The sequence below is a fragment of the Pelophylax lessonae genome, assembly GCF_965119305.1.
Source record: "Pelophylax lessonae genome assembly, chromosome: 4".
Lineage (NCBI taxonomy): Eukaryota > Metazoa > Chordata > Amphibia > Anura > Ranidae > Pelophylax > Pelophylax lessonae.
The window spans coordinates 594282546-594305161 of record NC_138771.1 but is presented as its reverse complement, the minus strand read 5'-3'; the positions used below and the strand labels follow the sequence as shown (position 1 = coordinate 594305161).

The window sequence follows — 22616 nt, the reverse complement described above, 5'->3', positions numbered from 1 at the left end:
CCTGAGGTCCCTCTCTGTCCAGCAATGTCCACTAGTGTCTCAGTCGTCCATGATTCTCCCTCCTGATTGGCTGAGACACAGCATTGCTGTGCAGATCACATTGGCTGCAGCTGCTGTCAGTTAAAGTCAGCTAGCCAATCAGGAGAGAGAAGGGGCGGGGCTTTGTGTCTAAATAGACAGAGGGAGCTGTGACTCTGCTCGGGTGCTCCCAAAGCAAGCTGCCTGCTGTGGGGGCACCCAACAGGACTGAGTGGCCAGGATCACAGAAGAGGACCCGAGAAGAGGAGGATCTGGGCTGCTCTGTGCAAATCCACTGCAACAGAGCAGGTAAGTATAACATGTTTGTTATTTTTACAGGAAAAATAACAAGACTTTACAATCGCTTTAATCCCAAACCTCATCACAAACTTATTACAATACAGTATATACATATGCATAATGTGAATCATTTTTAACCTAAAAGCCTAAGTTTAAAAAAAAAAAAACAGCACAAGGGACTTTACATACTATCAATGTAAAGTGTCCCCTGTGTTGCTGGCTCCTGCTCTTGTTGGAATCTTTATCATCCTCCAATCCGTCATCCTCCACCGTCATAATCTTCTGGTGTGGCAGGGGTACTAAAGCTGACATACATATACAATCATGAAAAAAAGTTCATAGAGGTGAGTCCCAGGTGAGGAAAACAAAAACCTCCAGGTTCTTAAGTGACGTTAAATGGTGAAGAAATCCCAACACCAAGGAGAACAATGAATGCGCTCACCGGAGGGTATGGACCCACTATACCGTACAGCAAATGGGTCATACAGGCTGGTTACATTGGAAATCCCCAAAGGTAGCTGAATCACCCGAAGTTTCCATAAGGTGGTCTGAGTGTTTCATATATGGATACTAAGGAGTCCCTCACGGTTGCACATAAAGGGATAAGCCAGACAAAGCCGACATAGTGTAAAACTGCTTAAAATTTTATTGCAAAATAACAGGAATACACTTACAAACATCCAGTAGAAACAATCAGGGAATATAGATTTAGATAGCAATTCTGACGTTCCTAACACCTTGGCAACTTCCTATGATTATGTCTGTTATGATGAAACGCGTCAGCACCTCAGAATTGCCATCTAAAACTGTATTCCCTGATTCTTTCTACTGGATGCTTGTAAGTGTATTCCTGTTTTTTTGCAATGAAATTTTAAGCAGTTTTACACTATGTCGGCTTTGTCTGGCTTATCCCTTTATGTGCAACCGTGAGGTGGCAGGTAGTGCTGGCGGGTACTGCTGGCGGGTAATGCTGGTCATGTGGGTACTGCTGGTCATGACGTCCTGGTACTGCTGGAGGAAGCAGCGGCTGCAGTAGGGAGCAGAGCCGCTGCTTCCTGTATGACTCCTGTCACAGGCGGAGTGCATTGCGTATCACTCCGCCTGTGACAGAGCTGGAGCTATACAGAAAGCAGTGGCTCTGTCACTGACTGCAGACATTCTAAGTCTCCCGCGGCAGCCGAGAGATCACACAGCATTTGGGGATGTCCGGGAGCCGCCGGCGGTGGGCCGCATTGCCTGCGGTTCTGGGCAGTGGGTTGGACATGCCTGGTTTAAAATGAAAGATTCACAAACATTAAAAAATGCGTGGACCTGTTTTTTCTTGTGTGGAGAGGCCTCCACCCATTTTTTTTTTTTTTTTTGAAAGCATAAGGCTGGGTTGACACATATGCAATGTGGGAACCAGCGTGATTCCTGTGCGGGTCAGCATGTCACTCGCAGGCAGTTCACACTGCACTCTGCAAACCACTGCAGGTATCAATAGAAAGTCAATGACCCCCCTAGATCAGTTCACAGATCGTAGTGCGAACTGCAAAAATGGTACAGGAATTGAATTGGATCTCATGGGTGTGAATACCCATGCGATGCAAATCCAGTGCAGCCCAAAAAAAGGGTCCTGTACCATTTGGGTCCGAATGCAATGTGAATTCAGCCATACAAACTTTATGGCTGAATTTGCATCACACAGACATCACATGTGATCTGCACAGCAATGCGGTGCGAATCACATGCAATGTCTGTGTTCGCACCAGTGTGAACCCAGCCTAAGACAGTAAAACAGTGGGGGGATCAGGATAAATACATTTGTGCAGAATAGCTTTTCTTGCAACAAGAGATATGATGGTGAAGAGTTGTTTGCAGCCTCTAGAGATTTTGTCTCCCTGAATGTCAATCAGGCCTATGAAGGCAAGTAGTTCACAAAGTGTGTGGTAGTATAGTGTACTATTGTGGTCCAAAATCGTAAAATTTTCATGTATGACCATAGATCGCTATCTGAGTGTCCACATTTCAGGCAGTTAGTAGAAGGGCTTAGACCCATGAGATAAGTTTGTTGTGGGGACATATAGGAGTATCATTTCATGATACATTTTGGCTTTAATCACTCTCCAAGATGATAATAATGATTTTAAAAGAATGTCCATCCGAAGCTGGGGGAAAGTCTTGGTCCATTTATTAAGGCCAGTGGTTATGGATGTATAATCTAGTGGTTGTCAAAAGAAGTTGAGTAGAGCTGATACCAAGTTTGTGTCTGGATTGGAATAATTTAGGAGTGTGCAGTGAGTTTTCCCAGTCTTTCTGAGAGGGAGGTAATCTCAGATTTTTATTTTTAGAAAAAGGAATGGGTTGCTGCATAAATTTGGAAATTTCCCAAAAGCTTTATTAGAAAATAGTGGTTGTTTGGCTTTAATATCTACTAGGAATTTTACGTAGAGAAGGCCTTCATGGTGTCATCGTTTGAAAGTGGTAAGTTGTGTAGATTCCGGACGGTCTGACCTGTTCCACAAGGGAAGAAAAAGGGATATGTGGCTGTTCAATACATGGACCTTATACCACACTAACCAGATGGAATAAAGGAGGGGGTTTGCAGTCACCTCTGTAGGCAAGAGTTCTTTTTGAATATGAAGAATTTGTAACAAATTATGACGTACCTTTTTTTGATCAAGTTCGGTATCTGTGTACATTGAGGTGCCAAGAATCCAGTCCCTTACATATCTGGTTAGTGATTCTAAATTATATAATTCAAATTCAGGAAAATTGAGTCCCCTATTGCTGGGATGTTGTTTTAGGTACATTGCTACCCTACTGCCCCAAATATACTCTTGTAACATGCTGTAGAGGTATTTTAGGTCAAAGTGTTTAGGAAGTAGATGAGCATCTGAATAATATAAAATGGTAAAAAATAGTGTAGTATAAAATAGTTTGGGAAAAGCTACCATTTTTATTATGCCTACTCTACCCATGTAAGAGATCTTGAAGTATGTCCAAGTGGCAAAGGTAGTTTTAACCACTTGCCGACCGCCACACGACTATCTACGTCGGCGGTCAGCCCCTCACAGGCAAAGTGACGTAGGGCTACGTCACTAGCTTGTGAGGGTCTAGGGAGCGAGCGCGCACCGCCGGAGGCGCGCTCCCGCGTGGTCACGGACCCCCCCCGCGCGTGTGACCGGCGGACCCGATGTCCGCCGGTCACTCTGCGATCGGCGGGGGAGAGGGAGAAAGTCTGGCGGCTTGTGTAAACAAGCTGCCTGTCATTCTCCCCTGTGTATGAAGGATGATCATACGGTTCTACTATGTAGAACCGTTGATCACTTTTCATACATCTGAAGCCACAGCCAATCACAGTAGAAAGCACGCCCCTAGGGACACACATAGCCCCTCCCTTTCAAAAAAGTTAACCCCTTCACTGCTAGTGTATTTTTACAGTAACAGTGCATGTGTATAGCACTGATTACTGTAGAAATGTCACTGGTACCCCCAAAAGTGGCAAAAATGTCAGGCAAGGGTCCGATATGTCCGCCGCAATGTCGCAGTACCGCAAAAAAATCGCAGATCGCCGCCATTACGTGTTAAAAAAAAAATGACAAAAATCTTTCCCTTTGTTAGTAAACGCGATAACTTTTGCGCAAACCAATCAAAATACGCTTTTTGCTATTTTTTTTTTTACCAAACATATGTAGCATAAAACAAATTGGCCAAAAAATGTTAAAAAATTTTGATTTTTACATTTTTTTTGGGGGGAATTTCATATAAAAAAATGTGAAAAATATTGCTATTTTTGCAAAATTTACGCACTTTTTTTGTTTATAGCGCGTGATCAAAAAATCGCACAGGTGATCAAATACCACCAAAAGAAAGCTCTGTTTGTGGGAAAAAAAGGACGTCAAATTCGTTTAGGTACGGCATCGCACGACCGCGCAATTGTCCGTTAAAGTCACGCAGTGCCGAATCGCAAAATACCCCCTGGTCGTTTCGCAGCCAAATCCTCCGGGGCTTAAGTGGTTAATTGAGTGCAGCAAAGGGGAGCTTTTGGTTTTGTACCGATTGTTGGGATTTTTAGATACAGATAATCCAAGATAGGAGGACATTTTTGTTTTCTCTTTCGTTTACTGACAGACACAGCTCCATGTCTTCTTAGACCCTTGGGCTTATTCTGCTCTCTCTTCAGGAGTAGGACTAGGCAGAAACAATTTTGGCTACGCCCCTGAGGCAGTCCCAGGGGGTATACCATCACTTCCTGCTATAGGACTTCAGTTTTTTCTGCCTAGTCAGGAGTAAGGACCTGGCTACCTGCTGGGATCTGCGGTTCTGGCATTTTTTCCTTTTTAAATGGATTTTTTTTATTTTTCTTTGTTATTTTCTGTTCCTGCGTGAACTACAATCAATCTGTTTCTGTGTGAACTACAATAAACAGCTGGACTGGGTGACGCACTGGATATCATACATCCTTATGGCCTTCCCAGTCCAGCCTGTTAGTGCGACCCAACTATTTGCTCCACCTTAGGTTGGACGCAACATAGCCCCACTGGACGGGGGCTGGCTGGCGAGTGAAGGTCGCATATCCCTGGTCACGACCAGAGTCACAGCATACCACTGGCCGCAGCACCCCCATTCCAAGATGGCGCAGTGGACTGCCGGGAATGGTGCTCGCCTAATTCCAAGGTGTGGTGAGTAGTGTCTCCCTCTTTTCTCTGGGAATTGCTGGGGTGGACGCAGGCCCTTCCTGGGGATGGTAGGTCCCCCCTGTGTCCTTCCTCCCCTCATGGTTCCCCCCCTCCCTAGCGGGGGTTTCTTCCCTGTATTAGTCACTCTCACCTGCCCCCATCCCTCTACCCTAGTCCCTCTTTGGGGTGCACGGGTGTTTCTGGGTGGGGGTGTTAGGTGCTGCATGCTTGCCTGCATTTATTGCCCTGTGGGGGAGGGGGTCCGTGGGTGGCTCCCCTCTGGTGGACTACTAATTCCCGGGGGGCCTGGGTCCTGCACAGTGCCACGTGGTGCCGCAATTTTGCCGTGGATGGTTGTATTCAGCCTCGGCGGACATGTTTTGTGTAGTCTGGCAGCCATGTTTTTGGGGTTTCCCATTGTAGTCTATACGGCTACCAAAGGGAAACTTTTTTTTTTTTCTTTTTATGCACAGTGTGGCTCTGATCTAACCATGGAGCCCCTGGAACGTGTATCACCACCTGACCCACTCCTTGAAGCTGTGGGACCCTCTGGGTCTCAGTCTGCCCTGGCGACCATGACAGGGGCCCTGCAGTCACTTGTGTCAAAGCTTGATATGGCCCTGCAAAGGCAGCCTAGCAAGAAGTGCCCCCCCCCCGACTTCACCTGTGTCCTTTGCCTCCTCAGAGTCTGAGGTGGAGTTGGTGGCCACGGACGCAAGTCAACCCACTGGGTCTGCGTCAACGCACTAAGTGCTCTAACAGTGAGGATGAATCCTCTTTCACTGCAGCCGTGCATGAAAAGGCGCTGGTGGAGGCACTGATTGTGTCAGTGTGGGAAACTTTACAGTTGGACGACTCAGCTGATGCTGAGTCGGCGACACCGGTGCAGTTTGGCACCCGCACACCTTCCAAGGTGATTAAGGTGTTCTCCTTTCCTGCCTATTTTGACGAGATTGTCGCTAGTCACTGGGGATCCCCAAAACTCATGGTTGGAATGCCTAAGCGTTTCACTAGGAAATATCCCTTTGAGGAGTTTCTCCTGAAAAAACTGACGGTTCCACCATTGATGGACTCTCAGGTTTCCAGGCTAAATAAGGCCACACTTTTGCCAGTGGGGGATTCTCCATCCTGTAAGGATCCTGTGGACAAGAGAGCTGAGGCTCTGGTTCGATACCTTTTCACTGTGGCAGGTTCAATTTTGAGGCCGGTGTTTGCTATCACCTAGATATCCCAGACTAATGGAATGGGCAAAAATTTTACGCCAGGATCTAGAAGGGGATCAACATCCTCCTGAGCTGGCGGATCAGTTGATTCAGGGGCTACAGTAGATTTGTGATTTATCTTTGGATGCGGCTCCTTTGGCTGGCAGAGTATCTGTGATAGCAGTGATCTCCTTCGCTGCATGATTTGGTTGAAGTACTGGTCGGCCGACCAGGCTTCTAAAAAGGTGCTGACTGATCTACCTTTTGTAGGTGACTGTTTGTTCGGTGCATCCATGGAGGAGATCATTAAGGGGCTTATGGGAGGTAAGAGTACTTTACTTCCGCAGGTTGTTTGGGGCAAGGAACCTCGTTGTAAACATGGTTCCCTTTTTCTCGGCTCACAAGTGGCTCTTTCGTCAGGCTGGATCGCAGGAAATTAGTTCAAGATCCCCCCGTACTTTCGCTGGCAGCTTAATGAGACCCTGGAATGGTAAGTCAAACGTGGGCACTGTTGGTTCCGCAGACAAGCCTTCCCCAGCCTGAAGGGGTGCCCTCACCCATATCTGAGGTTGGGGGGATGTCTTTGTTTCTTTCCAGACATGTGGACCATGCTCATTTAGGACAAAGTGTTTTTTACTTTGTTTTTGCTGTAGGTGAAGAGCACTATCAATTTGTGGCGTTAACTTTTGGTCTCACTTCAGCTCCTCAGGTGTTCTCAAAAGTTTTGGCCCCGGTGTTGGCCTTGCTCCGGCATAAGGGGATCATGGTACTAGGTTACCTGGACGATCTGCTTCTGCGAGCAGTCTTCTTCGGCTCTAGAAGTCGACTTGGACATTACTGTGCGAAGTCTACAGGAGTTCGGATGGACACTAAATTTTCAGAAATTGGCTCTCACTCTGTCCACCAAACTGGACCGCTTGGGTCTGACACTGGATTCAGCCTGGACCCAGGTGTCTCTTCCATGAAACGAATGAAGTTGCAGGATGCGATTCGGCTCCTGTTGTCCAACTGTCGGTCGTCACTCAGGACTTGCAGGACTTCAAGGTGGTTCAGTTTTCTCAGTTTCATAACAGACCTGCAAAGAGAGATTCTTGCCAAATGGAACAAGGATCTGCAGCCGCTGGGCGATCTGATCCTGTTGAGCCAGGGTACGAGAGGGTCTCTGATATGGTGGATCCGCTCTACGGCGCTTTGCCTGGGAAATTCTTTTCCTTCCCTGTATTGGACAGTGATTTCCATGGATGCCAGTCTGTCCAGGTGGGGAGGTGTCCTGGGAGTATACTCGGCTTAAGGTATTTGGACTTGAGACAAGTCCAGTCTGCCGATCAACATCCTGGAGATTCAGGCGATCAGGCTTTGTCTGTCTCAGTGGACGGATCGTTTGCAGGGATGCCCGGTGAGGATATAATCGAACAATGCTACGGCTATGGCATATGTCAATCATCAAGGGGGCACAAGAAGTGCCCTGATGACCCGGGAATTAGCCAACATCCTGAGAATATGTTCCGGCCTTCTCTGCTGTGCAGATTCTGGGGGTAGAGAATTGGCAAGTGGGCGATCTCAGTTGGCAGACGTTGGATAAGGGAGAATGGTGTCTTCATCCGGAGGTGTTTCATCAACTGTGTCTCCAGTGGGGGACCCCTGATGTGGACCTGTTGGCCAACCGTCTCAACAGGAAGGGGCAAGGTTAGTGTCAAGGTCTCGGGATCCTCTGGCTGACACTGCAGACGCCCTGGTGACCCCCTGGGGTCAGTAACATCTGATTTACACTTTTCCCCCAATACAATTTCTGTCGAGACTGCTACGCTGAATCGAGGTAGAAGGGATTCAAGTCATTTTGGTGGCACAACTACTGGCCTCGCCGGTCTTGGTAGACAGGCCTGGTAAGGTTGGTAGCAGATGTTCCTTGGAAACTTCCTCTCAAGGAAGATCTCTCTCAGGGACCAATCTTCCATCCTGCTTTACAGTCGCTAGCTTTAACGGCCTGGCTATTGAAAGCCAGGTGCTGAAGGACAGAGAGCTTTCGGAGTCTGTGATTCCTACACTGTTGAAAGCTAGGAAATCTACTTCTAGGAAGGTTTAATATTGATTTTGGAAGGCGTACATTACTTGGTGTGAGTCTCGGGGGGGGGGGGGGGGGTTCTTCCCGATCCTTTTCTGTGTCTTGCCTGTTGGAGTTTCTACAACTAGGTGTAGATCAACGTTTGACTCTGGGCACCATCAAGGGCCAGATTTCCGCCTTGTCCATGTTTTTTCAAAGGTCGTCGGCAGGGAAGTCTTTGATTCACACTTTTGTGCTGGGAGTTCACCATCTGGGTCCTCCGACGCAAACCCTGGGACCTCCATGGGATCTCAATTTGGTCCTGTCGGTACTTCAAAAGCCTTCTTTTGAAAATGTTTGTGAACTTCCTCTGCTCACTCTGTCACAGAAGGTGGCCTTTTTGGTCGCAATCCCTTCTGCGTGTAGGGTATCGGAGTTGGCTGCGTTGTCCTGTCAGTCGTCTTATTTGGTGGTTCACAGGGACAAAGTGGTGTTACGACCCTATCAGGCAATCCTTCCTAAGGTTGTCTCGGGGTTTCATTTGAATGAAGATATTGTGTTACTGTCCTTATGTCCTAAGCCGAGACACCCTAAAGAAATTGCTCTACAGTCTTTGGATGTAGTTCGGGCTATTCGGGTGTACCTGACGGTGACTGAGTCGATTTGGAAATCCGATTCCTTTGTTTGTTCTTACAGATGGACCTTGTAAGGGGTGTGTCACATCTGCTGCGACCATTTCCAGAAAGATCAGGCAGACGGTGGTGCAGGCCTGTTCTATTAAGCGTCAGGATCCTCCTTTCCCTGTCAGGGCGCATTCTACGAGGGCGCTCAGTTCCTCTTGGGCCTGCTGTCATCAGGCGTCAGTGGTTCAAATGTGCAAGGCGGCTATGTGGTCGTCTGTGCACACATTCACAAAGTTTTATAAGTTGGATGTACTTTCATCTTCGTATGCAGCGTTTGGCCGCAAAGTTTCACAGGCTGCAGTTGCAGAGGCTCCCGCCTCTTGAGGGTGTGTTTTTTCCTGGTGGTGAGCTCCAGTTGTTCCTGGTTGAGCTTCTGTTTTACCTGGTTGGCTATGTTTAGCCCCTGTTGGGAATTATATGTATTTCTGTGTTTTTCCCACCTCTCATATTGACACTGCTTTGGGACATCCCAAGGGTCTAAGAAGACATGGAGCTGTGTCCGTCAGTGAACGAAAGAGAAAACTGGATTTTTGTCTTACCGAAAAATCCTTTTCTCTGAGGTTCACTGACTGACACAGCACCCACCCCTCTGTTGGGTTGAGTTATGTATTCTTCTGACACTGCTTGTTACAAACTGAAGTCCTATAGCAGGAAATTATGGTATACCCCATGGGACTGCCTCAGGAGTGTAGCCAAATTTTTTTCCGCCTAGTCCTACTCCTGAAGAGAGAGCAGCATAAGTCCAAGGGTCTAAGAAGACATGTAGCTGTGTCTGTCAGTGAACCTCAGAAAAAATTATTTTGCGGTAAGACCAAAATCCAGTTTTTTACATCAAATAAAGGGGTTAAGATTGTGACAAGTTGTTTTGTACAGTGGCTTTCATTTGTCAAAGTTAATGGTATAACTGGAGACCAAGCCAAATACAGTGCATCTGAAAAGTATTCACAGCGCTTCACTTTTTCCACATTTTGTTATGTTGCAACCTTATTCCAAAATTGATTAAATCGATTTTTTTCCCTCAAAATTCTACAAACAATACCCCATAATGAGAACGTAAAAGAAGTTTGTTTTTAAATCTTTGCAAATTTATTAAAACATTTTTTTTAAAATCACATGTACATAAGTATTTGCTCAATACTTTGTTGAAGCGTCTTTGGCCCCAATTACAGCCTCAAGTCTTTTTGAGTATGATGCTACAAGTTTGGAACACCTATTTTTGGGCAGTTTCTCCCATTCTTCTTTGCAAGTTCCTTCAGGTTGAATGGGGTGCGTCCATTTTAAACTGGATTAGACAGTCCATTAGAGAAACTAGGGACCGAAAGGGGAAGTCCCATATATCATCCCAGTCATCATCGTCAAAGTCCGGTATATACCATTGCCATCTGACCCTTAGACCCTCCAGGACAGAGATATTCTGCTTTTAGGCAGTGCTTTTAACAGTGGCCAGGCTATGTGCATTCAACTATTTATTTAGATAGTATTATTAACTAACCGTGAGAACAAGCCCTTACTGCCCTCTATAGCTGCAGGCACTATGGGGCAATTTTTCCCAAATGTTATAAGTGATCAGGGAAGTTATTCAAGTCTGATTTCTGCATTCTGCTTTGTAGAGGCACTCAATCAGTGTAGCCTGGGACACCAGAACCATACCTTGTTTTACTTTTACTAAAGGAACAACTAAGTGCCCTGTTCTTTTGGGAGTGAACTCCACAATTTTAGGCATATTTTGCACAATGGTGCCCATTGGAGTATATGAAAAATTTGCTAGTTGAATGCTATTTTTGCAGCATTAAAGGGATGGACTGAAGGGAGGAGTGTGAATGAGCTGAAGGAGTTAGAAAGCTTAGGCCTGCTTAGATACACCTGTGAGGAGTCAACGACATGACAGGAGCCTATTTATTTTGGGAATAAAAGCTGTATTTACACCAAAAAGAGAGTTATTTGATGTTGGACTTCATTTTAATACCTGGTCCAGTCTAGCTTTGTACCTCTTTCAGTCTCAGTAGCTGACTGTGCCTGTATGTCCCTTGAGTCTGAAGGAGACCCATTCTTTCCAACCTCCGAACAAACTCTGACTTGTAAAGAGCTCCCATTTGCACTGTTGTCTGCACACACCAAGCCAACCGATCATTCTTCGACTAGGAGAAGAGATGACATTGAGAGTGTCCAAGAAGAGATGACATTGAGAGTGTCCAAGAAGAGAGGACATTGAGAGTGTCCAAGAAGTCTTTTGCATCCAAGATTTTTCTAGTGACTCAGAAGAGAGTGTTTGGCAAACTCATCTACTATACACACAGCCTTGCAAGGAGAGAAAAATAGCACAGGGCATATTTATCATGTTGTGAATAGTCATTTTGATAAGAGTCAAGTAGATCTTTCACTACTATTCATCAACCATGTAGTGTTACCATTCCTCAGAAAGTAATTCAGGTTATGGTATATTGAGAACACAGCCAGTGTTAGAATTTTGCTCTGGTCATTTACAGTACATTGTGTTCTCAATGTAAGGCCCTGTTGTGCTGGAATTAATTTGCATGTTGCCACATTCAGCAGCCTTTAAATGACCAACACAATTTTGTGCAGCAATCAAAAGAAATGTAAAAAGTGCAGCGCTAAATATGAAGCATAATATATATATATATACACCGATATACGTGAATAAAAATAATAACATATGTCCACAGTAATGTGCAATGTGCAAAAAAATCAAATATAATCCTAAAAATAAACACCAGGGTTGGATTGAGTCTGCTCTATATCATTGCGCTTGTTGGATTACATATGCGATCACAAACCTGATGAATGTTCCATTGAATTGCCCGTAACTTCAGACTTGATGTAAGTTTTTTTCTACCTGTTTAATAAAACTTTTAAGAGATGGTTTTACATGAGGATACCTTTTGCTTTCTATAAATGTTGGAGTTCATGATCTAATAGAGAGACTGGATGTGGTTAAGAGGGATGATGACAGTTCTTGAGAGACTACTAAATATGCGTGATTGACTCTTTGCCGTTGGCAGTTGAGCCCACATGTTCCAGTAAGCGTGTTTACTCCTCCTCCTGGGTGGTGGATGCACGTGTTTTGGTGACTCAACCACTTAAGGACCGCCGCTGTGGGCAGCTCCCCCAGCGTGAACCGACGTATCCCTATGTCGGTCACGTGCCTGCTGCTAGGGGGGGGGGGGGCGAGCATGCCCTGCCGGCGGCACGCTCCTACCCCCACTCGGCAGCAGGGACTTCGATGCACGGGGCCGGTGGCTCCGATTGCCGCTGGCTACCCACAATCGCTCCACGCTGAAAGAGAAGAACGGTCAGCTAGTGTAAACATAGCTGACCGTTCTTCTCTCTGGAATGATCACAGAGCACCTGTGATCCTATATCTCTGTGATCATTTCAAAAGCCCCTCCCCCCACAGTTAGACACACTCCCCTAGGCTTACATTTATCCCCTTGATCACCCACTAGGTTAACCCCTTCCCTGCCAATGTCATCATTACAGTAACAGTGCATATTTTTAGCCCTGATTACTGTAGTAATGACACTGGTACCCCCAAAAGTGTAAAAAATGCCAGTTAAAAGTTCGATCTGTCTGCCGCAATGTCACAGGCCCGCTAAAAATCGTAGATCGCCGCCATTACTAGTAAAAAAAAAAACAACAAAAATGACATAAATCTTTCCCCTAGTTTGTAGACGCGATAACTTTTGCGCAAACCAATCAAAATACGGGAATGTTATATAGCAGAATATGAAAAATATTGTTTTTTTTCAGAATTGTCACTTTTATTTTGTTTATAGCGCAAAAAATAAAAAACGCAGAGGTGATCAAATACCACCAAAAGAAATTTCTATTTGTGGGAAAAAAAGGACTTCAATTTTATTTGGGCACAGCGTCGCACGACCGTGCAATTGTAACGCAGTGCCAAATCGCAAAAAATGGCCTAGTCATTAAGGGGGCAAATCCTTTCCGCTCCAGAACTGGTTAAGTGGACATTGGATATCCTATTATTTCTATTGAAGTGGATTTTATTTTGAACTTTTTACATCTGGACTGTCTGACACATGGTATCTGCTTCATAGTCACAGTTTTTATGTGTGGACTTTTATACTACTTGAATTTTTGTTTTGCACATATCCATTCATTTGCATTTTGCACTTTTTATTGTCACATGGTATTCTTACCGTTCATATATATATTGAGCACCCATAGTGTTAATTACCATGCACAACTGCACCAGATTTTGCACTCTTCAGTTTTAGTAAATCAACCTCCAATGTTTGTGTAAATGCTCAGAAGGGGTTTCCAGTTATAGCAACTATCTGCTTCTGAACATTTTAGCTTTACTATAACTAATAAACTGCTACATATGTCATGACTGTCATTGAGTTCAAGATTGTTATGGCTTGGGCTAAATATTTTTTGCTATAAATTGTAGTTTAGAAGTGTTTCTTTGCCATTCCTTGTTACAACATTATTCTAACTAAAACTTATTTTATAACTTTAGGCAGTCTCTGTTAACTCCTGCTATTGTGTCTCACAATTCCTACATACATTAGGTATAAGAAGTATGGCATGAGGTGTGGACAGTGTTGGAATATACCCAAGAAAGATGGCAAGTCATGCTCCAGATACTGTGGATGTGGAGGGGTGTTCAGAGCTCTAATATAAGAATCTGGAAGCTGGTGATCTATGAATGCAGGTGACTGTTTTCCTTGTATATCTGGGACCATGTTAATCTTTATTTTCTTATCTGTATTTATTTGCATAATGGGTACAGGACTATTATAGTCTATAGAGCTGTGTCTCACCCTGGAGGAGCTTACATTATCCTTCTAACACACTTGGAAGCAGTGAAGCAATTTTATAGGTCTTGTGCTTTAAAAATATCTTAAGGAAATTGTTAGAATCCAGGGTCAATTTTCACAGGGTACCTGAGCAACTGACATTGAAACCAATCAATGCTCTAATTAGACCTATGTCTGTATGAGCTGCACTTAGGTTTGCCATCTATTTGGTATTTTATTGGCCTGGCTGGTAAAACTGAGGCATGTTGCCAATGTTATATATGGAAAAGAACATGAGGCTGGTGTTTTTTTCCTGAAAGTATGGCAGCCTTAGTTGCATTTGGACAAAAACAATTTTGTTCAAATACGTCATATAGGGATGTTGGCGCTCTTTTTTAAAACGGATTACTACCCTTAATTCAGGGCCGGCGTAACCTATAGGCAAGATAGGCTCTGGCCTAGAGCACACATCAGTCGGGGGCACCGGCATGTTCCGGCACTGGACTCCACTACTCCCCCATACCGGTGCATGCCATGCTGGGCCTCGCTCAGTGCCAAACAACACAATATCCCCCCACCTCCACCGCCCTCTGCACATCTCCTGCCTGCTGTATACCCTGTAAGAGGAAGGAGAAGGAGGTAGGCTAGGTCTGACCCACCTCCTCCCCATGTCCCCCCCCTGTGCCAACCTACAACCCCCGCGTGCAGCCAATCTGTGCCTGGGAAGGGGGTGTGGGCGGGAGATTTCAAAGTAGCCAGTGCCCCTGTCCTGATGTTTCCCTGGATCTCTGAAGATAATGCAGCCTCAGGTAAGTGAACTCTCCCCTCTCTCTCTTCCCTAAATGTGCCAAAGTCTTCCTGCCTTTCATGTACCATAGTGATCCTTCCTTCCTGCCTTTCATGTGCCATAATGATCCGTCCTTCCTGCCTTCCATGTTTCATTGTGATGCTTCCTTCCTGCCCTCCATGTACTAAAGTGACCCTTCCAGCCTTTCATGTGCCATAGTGATCCTTCGTTCCTGCCTTCCAGGTACTATAGTAATGCTTCTTGCCTTCCATGTGCCATAGTGATCCTGCCTTTCATGTGCCACAGTGATCCTTCCTGCCTTCCATGTTCCATAGTGATCCCCGCTTCCCTTATTATATATACCATAGTGATCCTTCCCCCTCTCTCTCCCTAAGGGTGGGTTCATACTGCAGTACTTTATTCCCTGGCTCCATCTCGGGAACCCTTAGGTCCTTCATGATCCTCTATTTTAAGCTCTCTGTCTATTTTCAGTGTATACAAAACCAGATGTATTGGAAGTAATTTTCTAAATTATTGTGTTGAGGTTTATATGTATCCCTGAGACTCCAGCTTGTGGCACAGCAATGAAAGCATATTTTATAGGTACAAGGAAATCCAGGTTTTGTTTGACCATGGCCCTTAAGCCCCTCCCATGATCATGTTTGGTCACGCCTACTTTTTGCTGCGGCGCACTTAGGTCACTGTCCCGCTGAAGTGTCCCTCATTCTTAAAGGGAAACTCCAGTCAAAAGTGAAATTTTTCTTATTAATAGTATTTTAAATATCTTTATCTTTCGATATTATTAATTTTCTGGCTAGCTGCTTGTATAGCTTAGAAAATCTTATCTAAGCTGGACAATCAGCTTCTTCCTGTTCTTCACCGACAACGCTATCTCCCTTTATCTAAATTTGCTAAGATGTCTTTCACTTCCTGAAAAGGTTGTTGATCTTTTTTAGACAGACATGCCTAGACCTGCCCAGCCGCACCCCCGTCCTTCCAATCCTTCACATGATCTCCTGTCTTCATAGCTTTGTTTAGGCCAGCAGCTTCTCCTGAGAGAGGGGAGGGGGGGGGGTCCAGTTGGATCAAAGCTGCACTCAGTCGCACTCTAAATCGCACAACGTAAGAGTTACACTAGTGGAAACATAGCCACTGCATCAAAGTAGTGCAGGTACCTTTTCAAAGTCACATAGATGGGAACTCAAAGGGCTGTAAATTGTAATGAAAAGTTGCATGACAAATCTCATTAGCGGAAACGTAGACTTAGTGTGTTTTGCCTGTACTATGATCATTGTAGACTGTGAACTGAGACCCCCAGAGCACTTCCAGCTACACTGGCTGTCCCCCCTGTGTCCAGCTTCCTTCTCCTATGGTATTCTTCATTCAAAGCCCAGTACAGCTATACTGTATATGTGCCCCTCCCCCTGTCTCCTGTGTGAATGGCTCTTTTTTATTTCTTCATTTTCTCATAAATTAGGATGTACAATCCATCCTTCCTGATGAGAGAACACTGGGCGGGAATTTTTGATCAGCTCCTCCCATTCTGTGTACGCCCACTGGCTACACAGGAACAGTGCCCCTCCATGGAAGTGATGTCACTAGCTTTCAGTAAGCACACCCACCTACTGCTCTTGGACTCAGCAGGAACAGGAATTGAAGTCATGTGACAGCACTGTAAACTGCAAAATAAAGGGAGAAAAAATTGAATGTTTTCATTTTGACACATAAGGCTGAACTCCGCTTACATTAGCGATTGCAGGAGACAATTTAGGGTATTAGGCTGTACTTCTGCTTTAAGTTCAAAAGTTGTGAGGTATATATGTATACATGGGCAAGCAAATGGGCCAAGTGAGACCAAGATGGCAGCTTGCTGAAAACGATAGGAGGATTTTCTTCCACTTTTGACCATGAGGATTTCTGTTAAATCCCTTATTGCCTTTCTAGCTAATGTTGAGCCACATTTAAATTCTGTAAAGATCTGTCTGTGTTAATCTCCGGCACCAATCTGATTCAGACTTTCAGAAACTGTTAGTCTGGCATCTTACACTGGACTTGTGCCCAGACTACAAACATTAAACTATTTACATTTCTTAACAAGCAGAAGAGCTTAAGCCATGCTTGACCTCACTAGCTGCTTAACCACTTGCCTACTGGGTACTTTCACTCCCCCTCCTGCCCAAATTGTAGCTTTCAGCACTGTTGCACTTTGAATGACAATTGCAGGGACATGCAACACTTTACCTACTGTATATGAAAATGTTATCTTTTTTTTCTTCACACAAATAGAGCTTTTTTTTGGTGGTATTTATTCACCACTAGGTTTTTTTATTTGTTGCTAAACAAACGAACAAAAAAAGGTTCATAGTTATAAAATGTTGCAAACAGGTAATTTTTCTCCTTCACTGATGTGCACTAATGAGGCTGCACCTATGGGCACTGATGAGGAGGCACTGATGAGACTGCAATGATAGGCGGCACTGGTAGGCATCACTGGTAGGCTGCACTGATAGTTGGCACTGATAGGTGACACTGATAGTTAGCACTGATAGGTGGCACTGATTGGCAGCCCTTAGGTGCATTGATTGGCAGCACAGGTGGGAACTAATTGGAGCAATGGTCTGCACTGTTGGGACTGCACTGATAATCACAACACTGATTATCAGTGCCGATGTCCCTTTAACACAAACTGGTTATTGAATCTCTTCTTCTTTCTTCACGCTCAAAAGTCAATAACCGGCTTGTGTTTACTTCCGTGATCAGCTGTCATTGGACACAGCTGATCACGTGGTAAAGGGCCACTGTGTTTGGCCCTTTACCCCAATCTGTGATCAGCTGAGTCAGAAGAACTCAGCTATCACAGAGTGCGCCGCCCTCACACTGCAGGGGGTACGCGGGCGGCGTGTTTACGGGAGGACATCAATAGTAAAGTAAGTTTTGAGCTGTAGCCGTCATTTGGCTATAGTGTGGGTGTGAAGGGGTTAAACTATTCTCAATGAGCTTCAAAAATCATAACAAAGAGTCTAAAGTCAGGGTTTAGGCCCCTTCCACACAGAGCGGGCTCTGCTAGGAGTTCGCTTGCTCAGCTAGAAAACTGTCTGCTGATGCAGAGTGGACACAGACACAGCCCACTCTCCTCTGAGTTGTCAGATGTAAATGGACCGCTTGTACGTTTACACCTGACTGCCATTGGTCACAGGTGTCAAACCCTCCAGCTGTTGCGGAACAACAAGTCCCATGACGCTTTGCAGTTACAAGTATGACTCCCATAGGCAGAGGCATGATGGGACTTGTAGTTCTGCAACAGCTGGAGGGCCGCCAGTTTGACACCCCTGTGCTAGATGGAAGGAGAATGGATTGGATGTCAACGGGTGTAAACAGACACATGTCCATTTACACCCGCTGCTCCATAGATGAGAATGGAGCGTCAAATTAGGTCCACCCGAAAAACTAACAGGCAGACCAGATTGGTCCGCTTGTGTGCAAGGGTCTTAGTTAGAAACACCTGCTGTGTGTTTACATTAGAGGGCTGAGAGATCTGTTCTCATCCAAAAAAAAAATTCTTGTGTTGTTATATTTGAAAATTAATTTCTCAACAATGCTGGTAGATACAAAGGTGAATGACAACTTGTTTGCTCAGAATATGTTGAAATTATGTATATGATCTAGGAATAGGTTAATTTTAAAGTTCTGTATATTGTGGGAAAACTATAGGTAGTTGTGAGACAATAGAGTTAATTTATTAAACCTGGAGAGTGCAAAATCTGGTGCAGCTGTGCATGGTAGCCAATCTGCTTCTAACGTCAGCTTCTTCAGTTAAGCTTTGACAATAAAACATGGAAGCTGATTGGTTTCTATGCAGGGCTGCACCATTTTTTTCATTCTCCAGTTTTAGTTAATCCACCCCACAGTCTACAGCTAGCATAACTTTAAGGCAGCTGCTAATAGTGAAAATGTGACCTAACCCTTCAATTCTGGATAAATTGACCAGGGCCACAGACAAGCATTAGGGCAGCAGTGCTGAAAAATAAAAAAAATAAAACTTTTGTCAAGATAAATTATTTGCAGAGCGCTCTTTAATCTCCCTGGCGGTATTCCCGAGTGTGGCTCAGGGTTAATTTTCAGTACCAAAAGCGGTAACCCTGAGCCAGACTCAGGAATACCCCGCTATGTTACTCACCTTCCCTGCGCTCCCCCGCCGTCCTCCCCGGAGTCCTCACCGTCTCTCCCCGCTCTGTGCACGGTCGATTGCTGGCACTTGACTTCCAGTTCCCTCCCTGCGAGTGTTGCGACGCGGGGGGTGGAACCGGCGGCAAATTCTAAAGTGTAAATACACAAATGACATAATAGAAAGCTGTGATCCTAACGGATTACACTGTATCATCCCATTTCACCACAGGATTTCACCTGGTGACTTTTCCAGTGCCCTGCCTGTGCTTTTCCAGTGCTTTGTGCCTGGAAAATTGAGAATGACCATGGCGTCCAAAAAGCGTTCTTTTTGCGCAAAAGCACTTTTAGACAAACTGGAAAACAGCGAAACGGAGTTACTTGAAGAACTGAGCGATAGTGATTGGTGGGAAAATTCGTCATCTGGTACGGAAAGTGAAATGGCATGATACAGTGTAATCCATTAGGATCACAGCTTTGCATCATGTCATTTAGTGTATTTACACTTTTGAAATTGCCTCCGGTTCCACCACCTGCATCGCAACGCTCGCAGAGAAGGGAACTGGAAGACAGGTTTCCGTCATCGGCCGAGCACACAGCGGGTGGACGGCAGGGGAGGACAGTGGGGGAGGACAGCAGAGGATCGCAGGGGAAGGTGAGTATTAAAATGTAAAACCACAGATTTCCATGCAAAACAGTGTACCGCTTTTTGCACAGAAATCTGGACATAATCAGACTGCCAGGGAGGTTAAACAAGTTTTTTCCCATATAGTATATATTTTATATTTTGAGTACAATATTGTTTTTTATGTTATAGCTTTAAAAGCAAGTACAAAGGTTTTTTTTTTTTTTAAGTATATTAATGGAGAAGATAGGGTGGGTGGCTTAAAGCTGGAAGTCAGTGTCCACTTATCAGAGGGAACAAGACTGGTTGAAACCACAGACATCAGATTATTTGGCTGGATTGGGTGACTGTCATCTAATGCCAATGAGTGCCTAAATTATTATAATTACTATAAAGGGTTTTTATAGCGTCAGCAGTTTGCGCAGCACTATTCAAAATAAGGTTAGGTTCACACTAGTGCGATGCCAGACATCGCATGTGATTCGCACTGCATTGCTTTGCATATCACATGCGATGTCTGTGCAATGCAAATTCAGCCATGCAAACTGTATGGCTGAATTCGCATCGCATTTGCACCAAACTCATGCAGGACCCTTTTTTTGTCCGCACGGAATCGGATCGCATGGCTGTTAACACCCATGTGATCTGATTTTGCAAATCGCGCTGCGTTTTGCAAACTGATTGCGGAGTGTCGTTAACTTAACATACACTTTGCAATCAGTTCCCACGAAAAGGTTGGCATTTTGATGTGGTGCTAATTTGTATCAAATTTGCTGTGAATTCCCACCGCATCTAGTGTAAACCGACCCTAAAGGTGGACAATGTTTTTACAATTACATTTAATGCAGGACATGAGAGTTAGGAGGACCCTGCCTTTACAATTTTACAATCTAAAAGGGAAGGGAAATACCTGAATCTAAATCTAACAAACCCCTGAATGTCCGATTCATGATATTTGTGATCTGCGTTTATTTAACCTGGAAAATGCTGAAAACAAGAGGGATTCATTGAATGATTTATATAGGGTTGATCTTAGTTGGTTTCAACCTCCCTTATGGAGTTATCAACTGTTTGGCAAAAGGTATTTACATAATGTTTTTTTTTTTTTTTTATCTTAATTGCTTGTCTCTGAAGATTCTCACTTATCCATAGTTAAGGTATAGCTAGTAGTAGTTAGTCATATTCAATTGGACAAGCTCTGAAATGTACTAAACCCAAGATAATATTTGTGCACTTGCATAAAAACTGTAAACCTTAATGACAAAAAAATTATAATAAAAACTCAAATCAAACAGACAGCAGCATCTAAATCACCAATCCGAGGAGAATGTGTAACAAGCTCCAACCAAATAATAATGAAAAGTGCGCTATCCTTGTGCTAGGTCTTGCATGCAAAGGTTCCACGATCTCCTAAGCCAAGATGGACTCCATGGAGGAAGTTAAACTACAGAGGAAAATCCATATTGTGTAGTATTTCACCAAGATTTTAATAAAATGATAAAATCGCACTTACAATTTTAATAGAATTACACAGCATGTGTTACAAATAACCAGCAGATCTAAGCGGCCAGGCCAATTGTGGAATAACATCACGTATGAGGTCCATCCCAATGCGTTTCTCTGTAATAGGGATAGACCGATATGTTTTTTTCAGGGCTGATACTGATACCGATCTTTTGGTCACAATGTATCGGTATCGGCCGATATGGGCCGATATTTTGTACATTTAAAGTTTTGAAAAATAAAGACAATTTTTGACACAAATCTGGTACTGAACATGATCATTTTTGTTTAATGCTTAATGGCTGGCTTGCTGGCACCCTGTGGTGGGTGGCTGACTGGGCACCCTGTGGTGGGTGGCTGGCTGGTACAGTGCCTGTGGGTGGCTGGCTGGTACAGGGCCTGTGGGTGGCTGGCTTTCTGGCACCCTGTCTGTGGGTGGCTGGCTTTCTGGCACCCTGTCTGTGGGTGGCTGGCTTTCTGGCACCCTGTCTGTGGGTGGCTGGCTGTCTGGTACCCTGTCTGTGGGTGGCTGGCTGTCTGGTACCCTGTCTGTGGGTGGCTGGCTGTCTGGTACCCTGTCTGTGGGTGGCTGGCTGTCTGGCACCCTGTGGTGGGTGGCTGGCTGGCTGGCACCCTGTGGTGTGTGGGTGGCTGGCACAGGGGCTGTGAGTGGCTGGCTGGTACAGGGCCTGTGGGTGGCTGGCTGGTACAGGGCCTGTGGCGGCTGGCTGGTACAGGGCCTGTGGGTGGCTGGCTTGCTGGTACAGGTCCTGTGGATGTGGGTGGCTGGCTGGCACCGAGCTGCTGTGGGTGTATGGCTGTGATACACTCCCGCGAGACTAGTCCCGACTCCAGACGAGGCTGTCCAAGGCGAGGGAGGCGGCCTAAGAAGGCAGAATGACATCATAAAAATATCGGCAATATCGGCCAGTTCTGGGGCCGATACTGATATATCGGGGAAAGTGTATATCGGCCACCGATATATCGGCCTTGCCGATAATCGGTCCATCCCTACTCTGTAAGCAGCGTCGCCTGGGGATATGAGGCTTATATCCCCAGACGACGCTGGTTGCAGAGAAATGCGCTTGGAGGGGACCTTTTACATGAGGGTATTCTGCAAGTCGGCCTGACCACTTGAACCTGCTGGTTGTTGGTAACACATGCTGTTTAATCCCTTCAAAATTGTAAGTGTGATTTGGTTTTATCATTTTATTAAAATCTTTGTGAAATACTACACAATGCGGATTTTAGGGTAAAATAGGATGAAAATGTGTGTGTCTGACAACCACGCAGGAAAGCTGCCTTTCTGTCTTTACTGCCCCTAGCCTACTTTTCCCAATGGTAAACCCAGCCATGGTTATACCATAAAACGAGAATAAGGGCTTGAGTTACAATATTTTTACGTTACGTATTTAATCTCATATATTTTATCTTTTTTTTTATTATTTTTTTTAGGAAATGATAAAAAAGCTTCCAAGACCTACAAACAAAAGGCAATGTTCTTCGCAAGCTCATGTTTATAACTGTTTACAAAAAAAAATTGCATTCACAACATGTTTTTTTCAAACAATAAAGTTAATTTATATTGTTATATACTAAATGGTTCTTTAATTTGAATTCAATTTATAAGAATACAATTGAGGCATATGCATGAATGTGACTTGCACATTTTACCATCTGACTGTTCACTTTTGTGTAGTAGGATTTGTTTGTTTGGAAATAGAATGGATTGTTTTAATAGGTCCTTACATTACATTACATCGTTCCGTATATAAGGAGGAGTTGATACAGGGATTGCACAAATCAGTCAGAATGTAAAGTGTACAGCCAGCTGCACATTAAGATGAAAAA

The 22616-nt window shown here is 44.7% G+C and overlaps 1 protein-coding gene across 1 annotated transcript in view; it reads left to right on the top strand.

Annotated features, from left to right (window-relative positions):
- Positions 1 to 22303, top strand: part of ZGLP1 (zinc finger GATA like protein 1) — a gene marked incomplete at its 5' end in the record, with an annotated part of 64039 nt that extends 41736 nt beyond the window's left edge. The window contains 2 exons of the mRNA XM_082254143.1: positions 13459 to 13601; positions 22221 to 22303. Coding sequence (XP_082110269.1) covers positions 13459 to 13570 — 112 coding nt within the window. The 3' untranslated portion in view covers positions 13571 to 13601; positions 22221 to 22303. The remainder of the gene's footprint in view (positions 1 to 13458; positions 13602 to 22220) is intronic.
- Between the last annotated feature and the right edge of the window lie 313 nt (positions 22304 to 22616).